At 37.1% G+C, this 23,462-nt stretch overlaps 1 protein-coding gene across 3 annotated transcripts in view; it reads left to right on the top strand.

The window, feature by feature from the left end:
* LOC111142611 (establishment of sister chromatid cohesion N-acetyltransferase 1) overlaps positions 1–23,462 on the top strand; it is a 79,419-nt gene that overhangs the window by 51,256 nt on the left and 4,701 nt on the right. For 2 of the 3 annotated variants that reach the window (XM_022495914.1, XM_022495915.1), the window contains 3 exons: positions 17,317–17,406; positions 21,254–21,397; positions 23,243–23,430. In XM_022495914.1, the coding sequence (XP_022351622.1) occupies positions 17,317–17,406; positions 21,254–21,397; positions 23,243–23,430 (422 nt within the window). Of the gene's footprint in view, positions 1–16,650; positions 16,774–17,316; positions 17,407–21,253; positions 21,398–23,242; positions 23,431–23,462 lie in introns of those variants that run through there. The other variant, XR_002640271.1, reaches the window with a different exon arrangement.

The following is a 23,462-nucleotide window of genomic DNA, read 5'->3' as shown; positions in this document are numbered from 1 at the left end:
CTTTGTGGGGAATAATGAGTAAATTTTTTTTCTTGTTGAATCAGAGATTTTTATATATAATAAGACCAGAAAAATGCATCAGATCAGATTGTGATACTTTGGTTTTGATGCCAGTTTGGGCTTTTTTTCTTTCTTTTCTTTTAGATATTGAAATTTGAGCATTGTGAACGATATAGTTAATTTTAAATAATGTTAAAAATGATATTTTGGTGGAATGTAGGGAGAAAAATATTTAAAAATTTTTAAAATTTTATTTTTTTAAAAGATTTATTTTAGAGAGAGAGAGGGAGGGGGCAAAAGGGGAGGGGGGTGGGATGGGTAGAGAATCTCAGGCAAGCTCTGTGCTGATCTCGGAGCCCCATGCTTGGCTGGGCTCAGTCTCATGACCCTGAGATCATGACCTGAGCTGAAACCAAGAGTCCGATGCTTAATTGATTGAGCCGCCCAGGCACTCTGAGAAATAATATTTTAGTGACATAAAAGGAGAAGGTAGTACGTGTAGTGGTGTGTGTGGTATTGGATTACTATGGCACTGGTAGAAAAGGGGAAATTTGATGATAAAAACTGAAGAAAGATTTGACAGATTTCTGATTGGCTGTAGAGCTATACTCTTCTAGTATCGTAGTACTAAACCATCAAAGTAAAAATGCTGTTCCTCCCCATGGGGATGAAAGGTACAGCATAGGGAATATAATTAATGGTATTGTAATAGTGTATGGTGACCAGTGATAGCTACATTTGTGAGCCCTGCATAATGCATGGAATTGTTGTATAGACTTGTTGAATCACTATGTTGTATACCTGAAAGTAGTGTAACACTATGTATCAACTATTCTTCAGTAAAAAATAAAAGGTACTGATAAATATCTCAGAAAAAGCACTGTTCCTCACTCAGTGAGCAGGGAGCCTGACACCTGGCTCCATCATGACCTGACCTAAAGGTAGACACTTAATCGACTGAGCCACCCAGGTGCTCCAGGAATAGAAATTTTAAAATCTTGGGAATGGGAAAAGAATCTGAAGCAAAGCTGCATTGGTCTTTAGAACTGTACTCTGGCATCAGTAGGAGGGACTGAGAGCCAGGTCAGAGAATTGTCTGAGTTTCATTGAGTTTCTCTGCTTAAAGGTAAGGCTATCATACCCTGTGTTGAAAATTGAGAAATAGTCTTTAGAAACAGGTACGAATTTGTTACATAAAAATTATTAAAAAAAAAAAAATTACCAAACATTTTATTTCTCAAGTTTTTATCTTTTCCCTGACTCTGATTTTTAATTTTTCTACTTTGTTGTATCTTAAAGACATAGAATATTGTGATAAATAAATATAGGATGGGAGCAGCACTTCCAGATCTTAGTCAGAAATTAATCTTGCTTTGGTATGGAGAGCTATGTAGTGGAGGAAAAATGCCTTTAGAATGAATATTATATGCAACAAGCTTTTACATTTTTTTTTTAAAGATTTTATTTATTTATTTGACATACAGAGATCACAAGCAGGCAGAGAGGTAGGCAGAGAGAGAGGGGGAAGCAGGCTCCCCACCAAGCAGAGAGCCCAATGCAGGGCTCGATCCCAGGGCCCTGGGATCATGACCTGAGCCGAAGGCAGAGGCTTTAACCCACTGAGCCACCCAAGCACCCCAAGCTTTTACATTTTTAAAAAGAGTTTACAAACTCTAGGGGAGGGAAAACCTATAATGTATCTAGTGGCAAGTAAAAACTTCTTTTAATTTGTTCTTCCTCTGTTTATCCCCATTCTGGAAATGGTGCCACCATTTAACTTACTTCCTCAGACTGAAAACTTCAAAATGATCCTTCAGTTTTCTTTTTGCTCTCCATATATTCAAAGAAGTATACTTAAAGTATACTCCTATACTTAACATTAGTAAATCTCACCTTCAGAATAGTTTTCAAATCCTTCTACTTCTATCATGTCCACTGCTTCTACTTTAAACCAAGCTGTCATCATTTCCTGCCTAGTAATACCTCCTAACTGGTCTCCCAGCTTCCATTATGGTCTTTGTCTCAGCCATAAAAACTTAATTCAGATTATGTCCTTCCTTTATTTAAAATTCTCCAGCAACTCTGCTCAGCAGGGAGCCTGCTTCCCCCCCCCCCCCCCCGCCTCTCTGCCCACTTTTGATCTCTCTCTCTCTCTCTCTCTCTGTCAAATAAATAAATAAAATATAAAAAAAAAATTCTCCAGCAAATTCTCATCACACACAGACTAAAATCCAGGGTATTTACTGTGGCATCAAGGCCTCATATACTCTAGCTTCTCTAATTTCATCTCTTAACACTCTTACCATTACGTGCTATATTGCATTCATATATATCTTTCTTTTGTTCCTGAACCACTCCAGCTACATTCCATTCTTAGTGTGTTTGTACTTAACTTTACCTTTTCCTGGACTTTTCTTCTCTCAGATCTTCTACACCAGCTCTCTTCATTTAGGTCTTAAAATCTCAGAGATGCCCTGCCTGAACACCCAGTACAAAGTGGTTCCCTCTCTCTCTACTCCAGCAGTATTAGTGTCTTCTTTTGACCCTTTTCCACACTGAAAATTTGTTTGGTATTTCTCCCACTGGAGTAGAAGCTTTGTCAGAGAAGAGTCCTTGATACTCTGTTTATCACATTAAATAGCACATGCCAATGTGCAGTAGGGGCTCAACAAATGCATTGAATTAAAGAGTAGATTTGATTGGAAGCTGCACAACAAGAGTGTTTGAGTCTCAGTTATCTTGTATAAAAATAATACTACACCAGAAAATTTTTATGGGCTTTGGCAACTCTGATATTTATTGATTGGGAATTGATACTATAAACATCTTTTGAGGGGACATGAAATATATTGAGTATATTTGATACAAGTTAGGCAAAATAAGACTATTATTTTTTTTTTAAAGATTTTATTTATTTATTTGACAGAGAGAGATCACAAGTAGACGGAGAGGCAGGCAGAGAGAGAGAGAGAGAGGGAAGCAGGCTCCCTGCTGAGCAGAGAGCCCGATGCGGGACTCGATCCCGGGACCCTGAGATCATGATCTGAGCCGAAGGCAGTGGCTTAACCCACTGAGCCACCCAGGCGCCCCAAAATAAGACTATTATTAACGTACTTCGATATGCGTAAAAACAGCCCAAATTTGAATTCACTAGCAGTTGAAGCTTTATTAAGTATGTTGCATATAGAATTGTATACCTGACTGAATTTACGTGTTGGCATGGTTCATTTCTCAATTAGAAAAGTAGTAAAAGTAATTTAACTACTTTTCTTATATGTAAGAGGTTATTACAGATCATCTTATACCAGTGGTTTTTCTTTAGTTTCTTTTTGAAATTTTATGTAAGATTTATTTTCCTTTATATATAAAAATAATTCTAATCTTTCTGTTAAAGCATGTACATTTTTGGAAGTTTCGGTTTCTCTGTGGAAATCCTTTTCACATAGTTCGTTCATCTTTTTTTTTTTTTAAGATTCTATTTATTTGTTTGACAGAGCACAAGCAGGAGGAGCAGCATGGAGAGGGAAAAGCAGGCTCCCAATGCAGGGTCTGATCGCAGGACCCTGAGATCATGACCTAAGCCAAAGGCAGACACTTAACTGACTGGGCCACCCAGGTGCCCCTGGTTTGTGCATCTTGTCCTTTAAAATCTTTAACATTTATTACAGAAATTTTCAAGTTCTTTTCTGCTGATTCAAACATGTGGGTCTTCACTGGGTCTGTTTCTATTGACTTTTTTCTTCTTGATCTTGGATCATAATTTCCCAGTTCTGTCCATGGTCTCATTAAGTTTTATTTTTAATAGACTTATTTATTTTTTTCTGTGCTGATAAAAACAATTTTTTATTACTATGTTTGGTTAGCCAGAATATAGTACATCATTAGTTTTTGATGTATTGTTCAGTGATTCAATAGTTGCATATAACACCCAATGCTCATCACCACACGTACCCTCTTTAATACCCATCACCTGGTTTCCCATCTCCCACTGTAACCCTCAGTTTGGTTCCCAGAGTCCATGGTTTGTTTCCATCTCTGATTTCTTCTGATTCCGTTTTCCCTCCCTTCCCCTGTGGTAATAGACTTTAAAAAAAAAAAAAAAAGATTTTATTTATTTATTTGAGAGAGCATGAGAGAGAGCACAAGTGGGGGCCAGGGAAGGGGAGAAAGAGAGGGAGAATCAGGCTCCCCGATGAGCAGGGAGCGCAACGCAGGGCCTGATCTTAGGACTCTGGGATCGTGACTTGAGCCAAATGCAGGCAGACACTTAACTAAGCCCCCAGGTGTCCCTTAATAGAAGTTCATAGCAAAATTAAGCAGAAAGTACAGAGACTTCCCATATATTACTTTTTTCCCTGTCACACACATGTTCAGTTTCCTCATACCAATACATTTATTAAAATTGATGAACCTATACTGAAAAACCATTATTATTCAAAGTACATAGTTTTTATTAGGACTCACTCTTGGTGTTGTTCCATGGGGTCTAAAAAATTTATAATGACACGTGTCCATAATAGTATCATACAAAAAGTTTCACTGCCCTTAAAATCCTCTGTTCTCTTCCTGTTTACCCCTGCTTTCCTCCTAACTCCTGGAAAATAACTGATCTTTTATACTGTCTGCATAGTTTCTCTTTTTCCAGAATGCTATATGGTTGGAATCATACAGTGTATAGTTTTCTTCATAATTGATTTCTTTCACTTAGTAATATGCAGTTAAAGTTACTCTGTATCTTGGGGCGCCTGGGTGGCTCAGTGGGTTAAAGCTTTTGCCTTCGGCTCAGGTCATGATCCCAGGATCCTGGGATCGAGCCCCATATCAGGCTCTCTGCTCAGCAGGGAGCCTGCTTCCCCCTCTCTCTGTCTCTGCCTGCCTCTCCCCTACTTGTGATCTCTGTCTGTCAAATAAATAAATAAAATCTTAAAAAAAAAAAAAAAGTTACTCCGTATCTTTTCATGGCTTGATAGCTTGTTTCTTTTTAGTGCTGAATAATATTCTGTTATTCATTTATCTATTTCATTCTATATTCTGTATTTCATTCGTATTCTATATTTCATTTATCTATTCACCTACTGAAGAATATCTTGATTGCTTCCAAGTTTTGGCAATTAGAAATAAAGTTGCTATTAACAGTCATGTGCAGGTCCAGGCTTTTGTATGGAGATAAATTTTGAACTCCTTTTCATAAATACTGAGGAATGTGATTGCTGGGTTGTATGTTAGGAGTAAATTTAGTTATGCGAGAAACTGCCAAACTGTTCCTTAGTGGCTCTACCATTTGGTATTCTCACCGGCAGTGAATGAGATTTCCTCTTGTTCCACCTCCTTGCCAGCCTGTGGTGTTGTCATTGTTTTGGGTTTTGGCTGTTCTAATGGGCTTGTGGTGGTATCTCATTTTAATTTGCATTTCCCTGATGACCTATGATGTGGAGTATTTTTCATATGCTTATTTGCGATCTGTATATCTTCTCTAGTGATGTGTTTGTATGGGTCTTTGGCCCACTTTTTAGTTTGGTTGTTTTCTTATTGTTGAGTTTTAAGAATTCTTCGTATCTTTCGGATAATAGACCTTATCAGCTGTCTCTTATAAATATTTTCTCCCAGTCTGCAGCTTATCTTCTCATCTTCTTGATGGTGTCTTTGGTAGAGTAGAACTTTTTTTTTATTTTTTAAAGATTTTTATTTATTTATTTGACAGACAGATCACAGAAGGCAGAGAGGCAGGCAGAGAGAGAGGGGTGGGGAAGCAGGCTCCCCACTGAGCAGAGAGCCCCATGCGGGGCTCGATCCCAGGACCCTGGAATCATGACCTGAGCCGAAGGCAGAGGCTTTAACCCACTGAGCCACCCAGGTGCCCAGAGTAGGACTTTTTAATTTTAATGAAGTGCAGTGCCATTGGTGTTATATCTAAAAAGTCATTGCCGGGGCACCTGGGTGGCTCAGTGGGTTAAGCCTCTGCCTTCGGCTCAGGTCATGATCCCAGGGTCCTGGGATCGAGCCCTGAATCGGGCTCTCTGCTCAGCGGGGAGTCTGCTTCCCCTCCTCTCGCTGCCTGCCTCTCTGCCTACTTGTGATCTCTCTTCCTCTGTCAAATAAATAAAATCTTAAAAAAATTAAAAAATTAAATAAAAAAGTCATTGCAATACTGAAGGTTATGTGGATTTCTTCTTTGTTATTATCTAGGAGTTTTATAGTTTTGCTTTTTTCATTTAGTTCTATGATTCATTTTGAGTTAATTTTTGTGAAGGGTATGAAGTCTATACCTAAATTCACTTTTTTTGGTATGTGGATGTCCGGTTTCAGCAACACTTGCTGAAAACTGTCTTGTCTCTGTTGCATTGCAATTGCTTTTTTTTTTTTTTTTTTTTTTTTTTTTAAAAGATTGAAGCAGAAAACCTGATGCGGGGCTCAATCCCAGGACCCTGGGATCATGACCTGAGACGAAGGCAGAGGCTTTAACCCACTGAGCTGCCTAGGCGCCCCACATGTAACTTTTTTATTTTATTTTTTAAAGTAAATTCTGCCCCCAACAGGTGGCCTGAACGCATGACCTCAAGATCAAGAGTCCCATGCTTTATGGACTGGGCCAGCCAGGCACCCCAAGTATGTGACTCTTGATCTCACAGTTGTGAATTCAAAACCCATGTTGGGCATAGAGCTTATTTAAAAAAAAAAAAGAAAAAGAAAAAGAATGGAGTTGGGATGAAATTTTAGTTTTTTTTCCCATACATTTTGGTTTTTAATGTTTTGAGGTTGGGATTAGGTGCCTCTCTCCAGAAGAAATTGAGGATCTAAACTTTATGGTACACCTTCACTACACTACACCTAACTCATTACACCTTCCAGTTCAACTCAGCAGATGTCCCTGTGAGAGAATTGGTGGAGAATTTTCTCTGTTTGAAGCTCCTCCATATTTCAGATAGCCATGTTAACTCACTTAGCCATTAAAATTTTGGTTTTTCTTGTCCCAGCAGGATACTCTTCTCTTTGTCCTCTGCCTATGGCAGTTCTTTCTTTCCTGCTCATGCTTGCAGGCGTGGTCAGTGTCTTAGGATAAAAATAGCTGCTGGTCTCTGCTTACCTATGAAAGGTTAGTTAATCCCTAGAAGTCAATCCATAGCTCTTCAGTGCTTTTAAAGAAAACGTAACTTTTAGTTTATTGCTTATTTTCTTATTAAAAGAGGAACAGTGATCTACTGTGACATGCTTTATCCTAGTTGGGAATGTAATTCCCACAGCTGTACATTTTGAGAACATTTTTCAATAATGGAGGCTCCATTTATATTTGGGTTTAGGAGTGAGTGGAGTTTAGATGATGAGTTTTTAAAAATTATGACCAATATTGAGGAGGTCAGTATATTTGTGCCCTAAGCCCCACATAATCTTGAGGTTAAGATTTACATCAAATAAAATATTTCTTACATACTAGAAAGTTATTACATATGTTGAAAAGTGCTTAACTAAATAGGTCAGGCCTAATAAAGACCGATTTAGGATTCTGTAGTGTTTGAGAATGATAGGAGAGAAGAGAATCTCATAATTCCTCTTGTTTGACTTTGTATGAGGTCTGACCCAAGGATTTCTTATGAGAAATACTCCTGTCGTAATAGATTTTGATATTGTAATTATAATGGAAGTTTTTTTAACTGGCAAAATTGGGAGAATTAGGTCCTTTAAACAGAAAAGCTGATTCAGGTGGATCCTTGATATTAGAATACCCAAATAGCAGCTTTGATGATTTATCATAAGGCTATATATTAAGAAGTCCGGAGGTGTGTAGTTACAGGGTTGCTCCATCCCGCAGTTCAACCATATCATGAGTGCTGGCTATTTCTCAGTCATTGCTTGCCTCTCCTAAGGTATTGACTTTTTGGCTTCACAGCTGTGAAGGACCACTTCATGGTCTTTGAAGTAGACAGTTGTAGTCCAGGTACCATGTTCAAATTTAAAGCAAGAATGTTAGTCGGTGGGGTGTCTGGCTGGCTTAGTCGTTAAGCGTCTGCCTTCGGCTCAGGTCATGGTCCTGGGGTCTTGGGATTGAGCCCCGAATCGGGCTCCCTGCTCGGTGGGGAGCCTGCTTTTCCCTCTCCAACAACCCCTGCTTGTGTTCCCTTTCTTGCTGTGTCACTCTCTGTCAAATAAATAAATAAAATCTTAAAAAAGAAAAATAAAGCAAGAGCTTACACATTGCAAAGCAATCTGAGAATCTGGGTACAGAATTATTCTTGTTATATTTTTGATTTTTAAAAGACACTTGGCCTATTTTGCTTTTTGCCAGCATAGTCTATCGATTCTCATTAAAACAGCTATCTTTCTACTATTTATTTAATACTTGATTACATTTTATAGTAAAAAATAAAAAATAGGGGTGCCTGGGTAGCTCAGTTGGTTAAGCATCTGTCTTTGACTAAGGTATGATCTTAGGGTCCTGGGATTGAGCCCTACTGTAGGGCTCCCTGCTCACTGGGGAGTCTGCTTCTCCCTCTCACTCTCCCTTTGTGCGTGCTCTCTCTCAAATAACTAAAATCTTTAAAAAAATAATAATAAATTGGAATAAATAAGTTTAGGAACAAATGATACTTGGTAATCCTGTCTCACTCAGGTGTGGAATAACAAGGTAGTTTACTCGTTGTGAGTCTGTCTGTGTGCTCCAGGTATTAGTTTCTTTTACCTAGGGAAAAGTGAGTATTAGTTAATCCAGCAAGTTAATTAGGTGGATATCAGTTAAGAAAGTTACCACCACATAGTAAAATACCCTGTCATTTTATCTGTGAAAATGTTATGCTGTTTAGAACATAATAAAGCACCTCTCATGAAAACCTTTTTCTTAGGACTTCGTTTTCACCATTCCCTGAGACAAATTTATTATTAATAAAATATGTACATATCAGGATGTTTGAGAAATGGGAAGTAACTTAAAAAATAGATGTTGCTCTCTAAATCTTTGAGTTCTTTTCAAAATGATTTTTTTTAAAGATTCATTTATTTTATTTTTATTTTTATTTTTTTTTAAGATTTTATTTATTTATTTGACAGACAGAGATCACAAGTAGGCAGAGAGAGAGGAGGAAGCAGAGAGGAGGAAGCAGGCTCCCTGCTGAGCAGAGAGCCTGATGCGGGGCTCGATCCCAGGACCCTGAGATCATGACCTGAGCCGAAGACAGAGGCTTAAACCCACTGAGACATCCAGGCGCCCCAAGATTCGTTTATTTTAGAGAGAGAATGTGCATGTGTGTGCCAGCGTGGGGGCAGAAGGGGAGCATCTGAAGCAGACTCCCTGCTGAGTGCAGAGCCCATGACCCTGAGATCATGATGTGAGCCAAAACCAAGAGTCAGACACTCAACTGACTGAGCTACCCAGGTGCCCACAAAATAATTTTTAAAATTGCATTTCAGTTTCATATGGTCTTTAATTATGAAAAGGCTTTATTGAGAAATTTTTTTATTATATATTATCATTGTATTACCCACAAGAAAGAACACTTAGGGGCGCCTGGGTGGCTCAGTCGTTGGGCGTCTGCCTTCAGCTCAGGTCCTAATCCCAGGGTCCTGGGATTGGGTCCCATGTCGGGCTCTCTGCTTGGCGAGAAGCCTGCTCCTCCCTCTCCCACTCCCCCTGCTTGTGTTCCCTCTCTCACTGTCTCTCTCTGTCAAATAAATAAAATCTTAAAAAAAAAAAAATTAAATACTTTTGTTCTTTTAAGGGCACTTGTTCTTCAAACTTTTTCTGTGGAGAAATTTTTCTTTTCATATTCTTTTCCTTAAAAAAATTATAATTTAGGTAAATGAAAGAGTGGCCTTCAAATTTTTTATTCTTCAACTTATTAAAACTTTATGAAAAGCAGTGTATATACTTGGAAATGAAAATGTTACTAATATTACTAGATAGAAAATGAAAAGTGAAAGCCTCCTTACCTCTTCTCTCTTTCTGGTCCCATTCTCCAGTGATAAAGCACTTTTGTCTGTTTGAGTGTTTAAAGCATAACTTAAATAAATCAAGCTATGTATGTATAGTTTATATTTATGAAGCTGTATATAAATGTGTAGGTAAAATCTTTTCTTCCAATTTTTATTATTTTTGTTTTAAGTTCTGTCAGTTGCCTTTAAATCTATTTTTTAAAAGATTTTATTTATTTATTTATTTATTTGTCAGAAAGAGAGAGAGAGAGAGAGCACGTGCGCAAGCAGGCACAGTGGCAGGCAGAGGGAGAGGGAGAAACAGGTTCCCCGCTGATCAAAGAGCCCGGTGTGGGGCTCCATCCCAGGACCCTGGGATCATGACCTAAGGCAGTGGCTTAACCAACTGAACCACCCAGGTGTCCCTGCCTTTAATTTTAGTATTTATAAACATTTGACTCCTTGATGCTTCTATTATTCCCCTCTCAACCTTCCAGTTTCTCAGTTGTAGTTAATTATTGTAAGTATTCTGTAAGTATTAACTTAATTCACTGTTAACCATTGAAGTAGTTTTCATTCCTCTCTTACGGATTGCAAAACAGGCACAGAGGGATTAAGCTTTTGGTTTCATAAAGAGAGGCTTTGATTCTTCAAGCATATACCATCCTTTCAGAAATAAATATTTATAATGTACTTGATTTACTGTGCTCTGAGCTTGGGATGTAGTGGTGTGTCAAATGAAGTCTTGGTCCTTTTGGAGCTTATGGTCCATATGGTGTTTCTCATTATAAAACCTTGACAGCCTCGTCATCCTAAAACTCCAGATCCCTGTAGCTTCCAACATTCCGAGATCAAAGAGAATTGGTCCTAGAATACAGGATTTACCAAAACAAATAATTCTGCTGGAGGACTAGAAGTTTTCAGGGGTTCTAGCTTTTACTCATTCAGCTTAAATATTATAGCAAACCAGAAAAATCTTGCTGTCGTAATATATCTAAAAAATGAAAAGTCCATAAAATGTCTTTAGAATAGAGTCAGATTTTCCCAATGTGAAACTTAAATTCCTATATAAATTATTTTATATTTAGGAGATACAATAATAACAATAACAGTAACACAAATGACATTAATTAAAGGCTTCCTGTCTACCAGGGGCTGATCCAACTTTTTACTTATATAGAACTCCTTATTTCTTTTAGCAAATCATGAAGTAGTTACAGTTAATTTATAAATGAGGAAATACGCAGAAAGAAGGATATATATTTGCCTAACATCACATAGGTACTAAGTAATGAAATTAGCTCTAGAGTCCTTGTATACTAGACTGTAGGTTTTTAATTTTTATTTGAACTCTTAACAAAATATATTGTGTATATGATTATAATTTAGCTCAGAAAAATCAGTTGACCCCAGTTACTTTTAAACTAAAGTCCTCTCAGATGATCCTTCTGTGTTCTTTCAAATTTTTAAAAACACAAAGGTTTTAAGTGACAAGACGCATTTGTTTATAATAGGAAATTGGCATCCATGTTATGACATATATATTTGTTTGTTTGTTTTTGCCATTGTCCATCCTGCCTATTATATACAGCTGCCAAATTCATCTTCATTTGGTTCAAGTACAGTCATGATTTTTGCTTATCTAAAATCTTTCTTGATTTCTCCCTATTTCTACTAGGCATTCATGGCCCAGCCAACATTATTGGTTCTTGTCTGCTCTTGTAAATGTATTTCTCATTTCCTTATAAATTCTCTTCTCTAGCAAAATTGATACACTCATTGTCTTGTGCATTGCTTTAATTTTTTCACCTCTAGTTTTTAGTTTGTACATTCTTCTACCAGGAATGCCTTCCCATTCTCATCTATACTCTTCAAGGGGAAATACCATCTCTTCTGTGAAACATTTTTGGGTTTCTCTTTAAGCCCAATAAGGATTTTTCTTGGCTCAAAATCATTGTAATACTTTTTAAAATATTTGCTTTCTCTTGGAAGTTCTTGCTTCAATTTGATAACTTTTTTTGAGAATTAAGAAATGAATTAAATATGCATATTGGTTGTAAGACTAATTATGGATTCAGAAACATTGAAACTGGGATATAAAAAGTTGAGTTTGAATCAAGGAAAACTTCCTTTCAACCATAGAAGTATATAGATTGCACCTTCTGTTACAGATATTTGTATTATTTATTTTTCCTATTCAGTTAAGATTCTTGAGATCAGTGTGGCATAACAGTGAGCTTAATTATATTAGAAAGATGTGGTTTTCTAGTGAGCCTCTTACTAGTTATGTGACCATAGCAAGTTAACTAAACTTTTTTCACTTGTTTTTTTTTTTTAATCTGTAAAAAGTTTAAAAAAGTCTTATGAGGTAATTTTTTATGCTTGTTATTCAAACTTTATTACTATATTCCATAGTTTAAAAGTTATTATTAAAATTATTATTAAATTTTAAAAATTGCTACTAAAAAGATAATTTTTCCCATCATGTAGGATTACAGGTAGCACAAGGGACAGATAAGTAAACATATCTAAATCGTATGGAAAGTGCTACAGTAGTAATACATACAGGGTACTGTCTGAATATAGAGCCTAAGGATATCCAACAAAGGTTGGAAAAGTGAGGTTAATACTTAAGTAGAGTCGGAAAGGACAAGTTAGGAGTCCTTTGTGCCCAGGAGAGTGTAGAGCAGAGGCATTGAACTAGAAGAATAATGGGTGTGAAAGTTGGGATATTTTAAGTGTTACGACCCATGACTGGGTCATGTGTTAGGAAAGCTTCAAGAGAGGGAGCTTGAAGAGGTAGATGAGGAGCTAGATCACAAATGACCTTGTGAAGGTATCACAGATAAGGGCACCTGAGTGGCTCAGTTGGTTAAGCATCTGCCTTCAGCTCAGGTCACGATCCCAGAGTCCTGGGATCAAGTCCCATGCCGGGCTCCCTGCTCAGTAGGGAGTCTGCTTCTCCCTGTCCCTTTATCCCTCCCCTTGCTCATGGGCTTGCTCGCTCGCTCGCTTGCTCTCAAATAAATAAAATCTTAAAAAAAAGAAAAAAAGTATCACAGATGAAAAAACCTACCAGAAATGCTGTTACCATAATGATAGTAATATTATTTATTGGGTGTGTATTATTTGTGTTAGGCACTGTGCTTAGTATTTTATCATGTTTTCTCAGCTTCTCAAAAACTTTATATTACAGTTTTTATATACATTTTATAGGCAAGGAAATGAGGGTTTAGAGAGGTTAAGTAATTGGCCCAAGGCAACACACCTAGTAAATAGCAGAGTCTGGACTTGAATCTTGGTATCACTGATTTTTAAAGTCTTCTTTATCGCTTTTTGGTGCTCCCTAGATCAGTGGTGTGCACACATGGTAGGTGGTCAATAGATATTTCTTGAATTGATTGAATTTTTTTCACCTAATTGCCATTTAATTGTTTGACTTCATACTTCATAGTTCAGTGAAGGTCACACTGAGTAGAAACATATCTCTATCAGTAATGCTGATAATATATGATTATTTTCTCCAAAAAAAAAAAAAAAAAGTTCCAAACACGCACTTCAAACCAGCTGCTTGGGATAGTTAAGTATATTAATACCTTTATTACACCATTTTATGAAAGTAGAATAACTAGGAAATATAGACAAGCTAAAAGGAAAAAAACTAAATCACTCATTTAAAAGATGAAAAGATTACTGTTTTTTACATAAAAGTTATTTAAAGACTATAACCACGCCTTAAGAAAAATCAGTTAATTCCTTAATATCAGATGTTTCCTTAGGGTTCAAAGCTCTCCAAGTACAATTTCTGTACTGTTCATTTGTTTGAATTAAGATCCATATATTGCATTTGTTGGTATATCTCTTAGGTCTCTCTTAATCTACAGGTTTTCCCTCTATGTCTTTTTCTTAAAATATTGGTAATTTTTTAAAAAACTGGTTGTTGGTTTTATTTCTCAGGGTATTCTTCTATGGGTATTCTTGTTCAGCCTTTTATTAAAGTGATTAGTATGAACTTTAGTATTTAAAGTTTTTAGTATGAAGTTAGTATTGAAGTGATTAGTATGAAATTGGGGTATAACTTGCATACAGTTAAATGCACAGATCTTAAATGTTTGGTTGGTGAATTTTGACAATTGTATACGTCAGTGTATCTGCCACTTAATGTGTTTTGTTTCTGATTAATATATTTTTTAAATGGGAAAAGAGGAGAAATCCTTTCCATTCTTTAGATTCTTAAGTTTTGAGTAAGTACAGTGGCAAAGGAACAACAAATAATCATTGATTGCTATTAGGAATATAAAGCTTTCACAGCCAGATGGGTGAATTAAGAAAATTTGGGGTTTGGAAAATACACTCATTAGCAGAGGGATGTTTGTAACATGTTAGAGCTAAAGGTGAGAAGTTTAAATGCACTGCATTGGAATTTATATTTTTGCAGAAAGCTGTCCCTGTTTGATTATTCCTCTAAATTGTATGTACCCTTCCCCTACAATCTTCCCCTCTGCCTCAGTTTCAAGCAGCAGATAGTCTCCTCTAAACATTTTTTAAAAATTTCTATTTATTTATTTGACAGAGAGAGAGAGATCACAAGTAGGCAGAGGGGCAGGCAGAGAGAGAGGGGGAAGCAGGCTCCCCTGCTTGAGCAGAGAGCCTGACACGAGGCTCGATCCCGGGACCCTGAGATCATGACCCGGGCTGAAGGCAGAGGCTTATCCCACTGAGCCACCCAGGCACCCCTTATCTAAACCTTTTAAAGTCAGGAGGATTGTGTGGTTATTAACTCCAAGAAAGAGATAACCACAGTTGAGGCCTATAAATGTCTTGAGTATGTTATTTGCCATACATGGCCAACATGCTTCTTTTATCTGTCCATGATGTTGTATTTAACTTAGGGAACTTTATTAATTAACTTGTGCTTTCTTAGAGTAGTGTGCTGATCTTAGTTTGGTATCATTAGGAAGGTAGAATGGAAGTTCCTGAGTGACTACTCTGTGTGAGAAATTATTTTATTTTTTTAAAGATTTTATTTATTTATTTGACAGAGAGATCACAAGTAAGCAGAGAGGCAGGCAGAGGGCGGGGGGAGGGGAAGCAGGCTCCCCCCCCCGAGCAGAGAGCCCCCATGTGGGGCTCTCTCCCAGGACCCTGAGACCATGACCTGAGCCGAAGGTAGAGGCCTAACCCACTGAGCCACCCAGGAGCCCCGAGAAATTATTTTAAATACAACCCTCTTAAAAACTAAGTGATGGAGGTGGTGACAGCTATTTTGTACATATCCTAGATGAGGAAACAGAGTTTGTGATTTGCGCAAGGTCGTATAGCTAGTAACAACAAAATAAGGCTTTAAACCCTGAAAAATTTTTTTTTAAGTTTTTATTTGTTCATTTGACAGAGACCACGAGCAGGGAGAATGGCAGGCAGAGGGAGAGGTAGAAGCAGGCTTCCTGTTGATCAGGGAGCCTGACTCGGGGCTCTGTCCCAGGACCCTGGGATCATGACCTGAGCTGAAGGCAGTTGCTCACCTGACTGAGCCACCCAGGCACCCTTAAACCCTGAATTTTTACCCTTTTTTTTTTTTTGGTGCGTGCACGCACAAAACAGGGAGCAGGAGGCAGAAGGAGAAGCAGGCTCCCCACTGAGCAAGGATCCTGATGCAGAACTTGATCCCAGGACTCTGGGATCATGATCTGAGCCAAAGGCAGAAGCTTAACTGACTGAGCCACTCAGGTGTCTCTCTTTCTTCTTACTTTGTTTTGATAATTCAGCTCAGGAACTGTGACTTTTTAAAATTTTTTTTAAGATTTTATTTACTTATTTGAGAGAGAGAGAACACAAGCAGGGGGACTGGGAGAGGGACAATCAGGCTCCCCGCTGAGTAGGGAGCCCAGTGCGGGGCTAGATCATGGGATCATGACCTGAGCCGAAGGGAGACACTTAACTGACTGAGCCACCCAGGCACTTAAGACTTTCTTAAAAGTGGAGGTTACTTAAAATTTCCAGTTCCTCATTCAATTTGTAGTTCAACTTTTAAAATGAGAAGTCTCCTTTTTCATTTTATTGAAAATGGGTTTATTTTAGAAGCATTTCCCAAATTAACATAGTAATATAAATTTGTTTTTTAAGAGGTGATATCTTCTTTATGTTTTAAAAATTGTTTACTTAAATTCATATTTAATTTCTAATTTGAAAAGAAATGACTTCTGTGGCTGTTGTTTCTGCTCCTTTTCAGATCTTGAGAACTTTTTAACCAATCATAATCACCTGAAGTTTACTTTTATCTTTGGGTGCTCTGTCTTTTAAAAAAATTCTCATTTTAAATACTTCAGATTGTTACATTTACCAAGCTTATTACTAGACTTTTTGTCCCCAAGATCCTACCCCTTTCCTCAAAAAATCACTCAAAATTGTTTAAGAAAATCAGCTTCTTTTCTGACTTGCCTTAATATTTTTTAAGAATGTAGTTACTTTTTTCTTGGTTTTATTGAGCTTTCATAGTCTTAAACGATCTCAGGATCATGGTTTCCTCTAGTAGAAGTATGTATTGCTTCTTGAAAGGCCTTTTTTCTTTTCTTTTCTTTTCTTTTCTTTATTTTTTAATGTAGAGTTGGTTGGGTAAGACAAATGAAACAACCAGTTAAGCTCATTCCTTCTGTACTTATTATGAACTTCAAAGCTCCTAGTTTTAACCTCTGGTTCAGTCCCATCTTACTAGATTTAAGTGGCTTTTGTTTTGTTTTTTTTTTCATGCAGGTTCTGCTCATTAATCACCACGAGTGTGGATCTGAAGAAGAGTTTATTACCTCTCTTTTTTTGAGTATGTTAACTTCAGATACACACAACGTAGCTTCTCCTTCCCTATTAGATTCTTAGAAGGTAGTTATATTTTTATAGTCTCCTTCTTGTGACTTTGATAGTTGTGATCAATAAGAATAAAAACTATTCCTTACTACATATTGGGCTATTGCATGCAAATCAGTTCATTTAAAACCTCCTGGAGGTCTTTGGCATGCCAGACATAAAACCATGAGTGTGTGTTTGTGGAGGTAACCATGTTCCAAAGAAATTTATGAGTTAAATTCTTTTCTCAAGAAACTGGGAGAATTATCTTTTAGGCTCTGGGAATCCCTGACTTTAAGGGGCTTGTTTTTGGTGTGTGATTTTCAAAATTAATTTAACATGGGAAATGATAAGGATATTATATGGTATTAGCTTTCTGAATAAGTAGTATAGAGAAACTAGTTTGCATTTTACCTACTGTATGCTTAACAAAATAGCTGATTCATATCTTATTAGTTAAACATTGAGAATATTTTTCCATACTTGCAATTTTTAGATACATCAATATATTTTTCTTCTATGTGAATCTGATAAATGAAATATGATAACATAAAATTAATTCATATGTTTTATATCTAGGGTTGGAAAAAAGAAAGAATTCTGGCTGAATATCCTGATGGCAGGATAATAATGGTTCTTCCTGAAGACCCAAAGTATGCTCTGAAAAAGGTAAATGTCTAGTGAAATTTCATGTAGGATGGATAATGTCTAATTTTTTATTTGAGAGAGAGAGCAGGGGAGGAACAGAGGGAGAGGGAGAAGCAGGCTCCTCACTGTGCAGGGAGCCTGACAAGGGGCTCAATCCCAGGACCTCGGAATCACGACCCAAACCTAAAGTAGATGCTTAACCAAGCCACCCAAGTGCCCCTGGATAATGTAATTTTGTAGTTAGTTTAAGAGGGTGATGCATTACGCATAGCATGTTTAAACACCAGCTCTAGAAATAAAGAATAAACATTTAAAAAATATACTTAAAAATTATGCTTAAACTTAAAATGGGTCTCGGATTGTGAAACAAATTTTTTAGTGAATTGGTTAGTGTCCCATATTATCAGTAATTTGAGTGATGGAATAAAAGGCATGCTAGTTTATAATGCCACATAAATGACTTCAGATTTACAGGGGTACCTGGCTGGTTCAGTTGCAAGACTGTGTTACTGTTGATCTTGGGGTTGTGAGTTCGAGTCCCACATGGGGTATAGAGATCAGAGATAACTTACATAAAAAACTTAGGGGTGCGGTGCCTGGGTGGCTTAGTGGGTTAAGCCTCTGCCGTCAGCTCAGGTCATGATCCCAGGGTCCTGGGATCGAGCCCCATATTGGGCTCTCTGCTCAGCGGGGAGCCTGCTTCCCCCTCTTTCTCTGCCTGCCTCTCTGCCTACTTGTGATTTCTCTCTCTGTCAAATAAACAAATAAAATCTTTAAAACAAAACAAAAAAAACAAAAACAAAAAACTTAGGGGTGTGCCTGGGTGGCTCAGTCAGTTAAGCATCTGACTCTTGATTTTGTCTCTGGTCATGATCTCAGGGTTGTGAGAAAAAGCCCTGCATTGAGCCCCACATTGGGCTCCTTGCTCAGTGTAGAATCTGCTTGGGATTCTCTCTCCCCCTCTCTCTGCCCCTCCCCCTGCTTTGGTCCTCTTCCCTCTAAAATAAATAAATCTATTAATTAAAATTTTGAAAAATGTATTACTTTCCTTTAAAAATTAGAATTATAATTAAAATTTGACAACAGAAAAAATTAGCAACTGTAAAGTTTCATATTGAGAGTAAATTTTTAAACAAAAGCTTATTGTAGAAGAAGATAGAATAATAGGTCATAGAGGTTCACCTGGGTGACACAGTCAGTTAAGAATCTGACTTTTGGTTTCGGCTCAGGTGGTGATCTCAGGGTCATGAGATGGATTCTGCTGAGAGTCTGCATAACACTGTTTCGCCTTCTGCCCCTCCCCCCACTGCTCTTCTTTTTCATAAATAAATCTTTTTTTTTTTTTAACTTATAGAAGTTCTGAAATTAAACATGAGATAAACATATAATTTTCAGAAAAAAAGATATCTGATTTATAGTTATAAGGTAGAAAATTTAAAGAAGTCCTCTTAGCTGGTGTGAGCCAGGCTTAGTCCAAATTTAGAGTTCCATACTTTGAAGGTTCAGAGAGATAATGAAGTCTGGAATCATTTTATTATATTGTGTATCTTAAAAGGCGGGAAACCATAGGATAAACTTATTTTGAAATGAGTTAATATTTTTTTTAAAGATTTTTTTTTTTAATTTGACAGATCACAAGTAGGCAGAAAGGCAGCCAGAGAGGGAGAGGGGGAAGCAGGCTCCCTGCTGAGCAGAGAGCCTGATGTGGGGCTCGATCCCAGGACCCCGAGATCATGAGCTGAAGGCAGAGGTTTAACCCACTAAGCCACTCAGGCACCCATGAAATGAGTTAATATTAATTACATTTTGCAATAATATGCTCAAATGTTTTTTCACCCTCCATTTGCTTTTTCTGAAGTACCTTATAATGTAAAGCAGTATTTTTTGAAAAACTTAGTTTCACCTGGAGTATGTCCAAAGTGTCTAGAAAACACAAGGAAAATGTTTTATCCTTTTTTTTAAGGTTAACTATAGGACCTCTTTAAATTTAGTAAAACATCACTTGAAAGGGTGAACCTATTATTTGAAAATATAACTAACATTCTACATTATGTTGTGTTTTTTGACTTTTCACATATCTTTTATTATGTATGACTGGACAATCCCAGATAACCAAATAAGTCCTCATACTACCACTGCCTAATAATATAGACAGTAACATTTAGAATGACACGTAACCATGCCACCTGTCTTGTATTTGAAACATTCATCCTTGTCACAGAAAGAAATTTTGTTAATTAATATTGGATTAGTGATTGACTCAATGAAAATTAAATCATGGAATTTTTGGAATTCCAACTATTACCATTGGAAATGAACAGTGGGAACTTTGCTACACCACCATATGTGGCATTCAGACTTTTCTTTCTTTTTTTTTTTTTAAAGATTATTTATTTATTTGACAGAGAGAGATCACAAGTAGGCAGAGAGGCAGGCAGAGAGAGAGGAAGGGAAGCAGGCTCCCTGCTGAGCAGAGAGCCCGATGCAGGGCTCGATCCCAGGACCCCGGGATCATGACCCGAGCTGAAGGCAGAGGCTTAACCCACTGAGCCACCCAGGCGCCCCCAGACTTTTCTTGATTAAGAATCTTCAGTAAATGCTAATTTCCTCATTTTAGTTTCTCAGGAAAAATCTTAGTACCAGTGTAGTATGTTACTAGTTAGTAATCCATAATGGGTTAAAAATGAAAATCTAAGGAATTGTGAGTCATTTGCCTTCAGGAACTGAATTGTGAGTTGTGTTATGGGATACTATTCCAGCATTAGGAGGGCTGGAGTTTTCATCCCTGAATAAGGGATGTATTACATGGTATTCTGCATGTCAGAGGTATGAATACTTAACCCTCCAAGGGTTTATTTTCATTTTAAACTTAGTAGTAACACAAATGACTGTTGGACTGAATGTTTGCTTTTTTTTTTTTTTTTTTTAAATTTTTTTTTTTTTTTTTTGCGAAAGGCTATCACAAGAAGGCAGGGGGGAATGAAGGGAGAGAGGAGGAAGCAGGCTCCCTGCCGAGCAGAGAGCCCGATGTGGGGCTCGATCCCAGGACCCTGAGATCATGACCTGAGCCGAAGGCAGAGGCTTAACCCACTGAGCCACCTAGGCGCCCCTGAATATTTGCATTTTATTTTTTAACTGGGGAAGGAACTAATAATTGAGTACCTACAAAAACCTTTGACCCTTCAGAAGTTTGAGTTTATCATATCTGACCTTGACCGTAATTCTAGGAGGTAGACTAGAAGAAGCACAGTTTGATGCCATATTAGCATTATGGATTCAAAGCTCTGTTCCCTCGTTTTCTAGATGTCCAGTATCTGACATGGGAGAGTTACCTTTGAACTTACTTTCTTGCATATACATTTGCAAGGGACCATAGACCAAGAGATGTTGGATTTAAGTAAGATAATATTTATAAAGTACATAGTATCTGGCCAGTGGTTGTTAAGAAGTAAATGTGTGTTTCTTCCTCTGTGCCCACTTCCATTTTACTGATGAGAGTACTAACTAAGGCTTGGGAAGAAAAGAGCCTTGCCTGGCTAAGATTCCAGTAAAGTTCTCTCCAGTTCTCAAACCCATGATGCTTCTAATGCTTTAATGTTCTTATTCTCTATTGTAGGGGCTCTCACTGTTCTTGTTATTTAGACTGCAAGGCTTGACATTACTGTCCAGTTCTTTCTCCATTTTGCACATTGTTCCACAGGCCTTGAAAACCATTATTGGTTAACATAATCATTGGAAAGAACTCTTCTTTAGGCAATATCCTGCTTGGAATAATATACTCAACTTACTGAACTGAAATAGTATGTCTTAACATGTATACAATGCTTTCTTTCATTGTTACAAAAAAATATTGTTCTTTATTTGGCAGGTTGACGAGATTAGAGAGATGGTTGATAATGATTTAGGTTTCCAACAGGCCCCACTAATGTGCTATTCCAGAACTAAAACACTTCTCTTTATTTCTAATGACAAAAAAGTAGTTGGCTGCCTAATTGCGGAACATATCCAGTGGGTAAGTTAAGTGACTTTTAAAGAGTGTTCGTATGTAATTGAGTGTCTGACGAGTTTACTGTGTAATCTTGAGTAGCAGTCATGGTAAATTTACATTTTATGTATGTGAATGTGAATGTTGGAATTGCCATGTGTAGGTTTTGACTAAGCAGAGTTGTGTCTTGCATGGGAATTAGTTTCTCAAGTCAGTATATAAAATAAAAATTCTGTAAATCAAAAAGTACTGTTATATTTTGTTTAGGAAGTTTCCATGTTGGATATTAATATAATGTTTGTCTCATTCCTTCAGCACTGGAATAAAGCAAAGGTTTGGCAAACTATTACCTGAGGGCAAAATCCAGCCTATTTTTGTAAATAAAATTTAATTATAATATAATTACAATATAATATAATATATATACAATATAATAATAAGCAATGCCCATTTGCTTACATAATGTTTCTGGCTGATTTACACTAGACTGAGTCGAGTAGTTGCAACAGAAACCTGGTGGGCTGCAAAGCCTAACTAAAATACTATCTGTCTGGTTCTTTATAAAAAGTTGCTCACCCCCAGGATAGATTACCACTTCTTTGAGCTTTAGGTGAGAAATTGACTTGTATTTAGGAGCCACATTGTACAAAAAAGAATCACAGTAAGGGATATATTCACATTGGGTAAGTTACGTAGTAACAGACCAACTTAAGAGAACAGAAGATTCTAGACCCTCTAATCATGCTCATTTTGAGGAATACCTCATTTGAATTCTGTCTTTTTTCAGGCTGAGTTCTTGTTTGTGAATTCAGTGCACATTGGATTTGACTTTTGTTCAGTTGATATCTTTCTGGACATTAATAATTTCCTGAAAACATATGTTTTATCAAAATTTTCTTACAAAATGTCAAAACAAATCTTTGAGTTAGTTTCTATGTGTTAATTTTAAAAAATCAGTCTTAAATTGTGTAGCTTTATGAATCTTGCTGTTTATATTTAAAAAATTGATTTAAATGAATAGCTGTGATAAGGTAATTTGTGGATATAAATTTGATATAAAACAACTTGTAGAGTTTGCCATATTGAAATTGAGTTAATTTTACATAGTGTATACCCTTGTGTTTTTTTAATTTCTATTCTCCCAAGTTCTAAAAATGACTTTTGCAGTGTTTAGAGGATAGCTATGTAATGTTTGTTAATTCTTCATCATGTTATCTCATTGTTTTAAGATTTGTACCATGTTCCATCAGAAGGTTGGCTGTGGTCCAACTAGACTGATAGAGGAGATGCTATGTTTTTTATAGCACTTTAGTTTTCTTTGTTTTTGTGTGTGTGTGTGTGTGTGTGTTTTAAAGAGATGGGAGTGTGGGGAAAGCAGCTTTTTAAATTCTTGATTCTTCTGCCATCCCTCCTCATAGTTTCTGCACAGCTGTGACCCCTAGAACTGTGGCAGCAATCACAGAAACAGTTGTTGTGATTGCTGAGTTCTTGACGTGTACTTTTGCTTGTCCTTAGAATGTGGGAGGTAGAAGAAAAAAAATGGACCAGCCATGATGGGCAGGGTATTTTGTATGTATTACCTTATTTAATTTCTCTACAATTTTCTGAGAGAAGTGGTAGATATCTCTAGTTTATAGATGAGGAACCCAAATCTTAATTTGTTGACTGCTTTTGTGGTCATAACTAGTAAGTGAATTAAAACAGAATGTAGAGTCAGGTCTGTTTCCTGAAGTAAGAATGAAAGCGTAAGTGGCCCCCATAGTTTGTTAAGCCAGACAAATGTAGCAGCCTCTGCACTGAGGTCAGTACTAGACAGTTGCTAATTAATATTCTCACTTTAAAATTTTTCTGTCTTTAATTTTGATACCTTAGGGGTACAGAGTTATAGAAGAGAAGCATCCAGTTATCAGGTCAGAAGAAGAAAAAGTCAGATTTGAAAGGCAGAAAGCCTGGTGCTGCTCAACATTACCAGAGCCTGCAATCTGTGGGATCAGTCGGATATGGGTGTTCAGCATGATGCGTCGGAAGAAAATTGCTTCTCGCATGATTGAATGCCTGAGGTAACTGAATGTCATCCTTCAAGTCCTTTTCT

Source organism: Enhydra lutris, unplaced genomic scaffold (genome assembly GCF_002288905.1).
Source record: "Enhydra lutris kenyoni isolate GAN:26980312 unplaced genomic scaffold, ASM228890v2 scaffoldscaffold8, whole genome shotgun sequence".
Classification (NCBI taxonomy): Eukaryota; Metazoa; Chordata; class Mammalia; order Carnivora; family Mustelidae; genus Enhydra; species Enhydra lutris.
The sequence above is the reverse complement of the archived record's forward strand: the minus strand, read 5'-3'. Positions and strand labels throughout refer to the sequence as shown.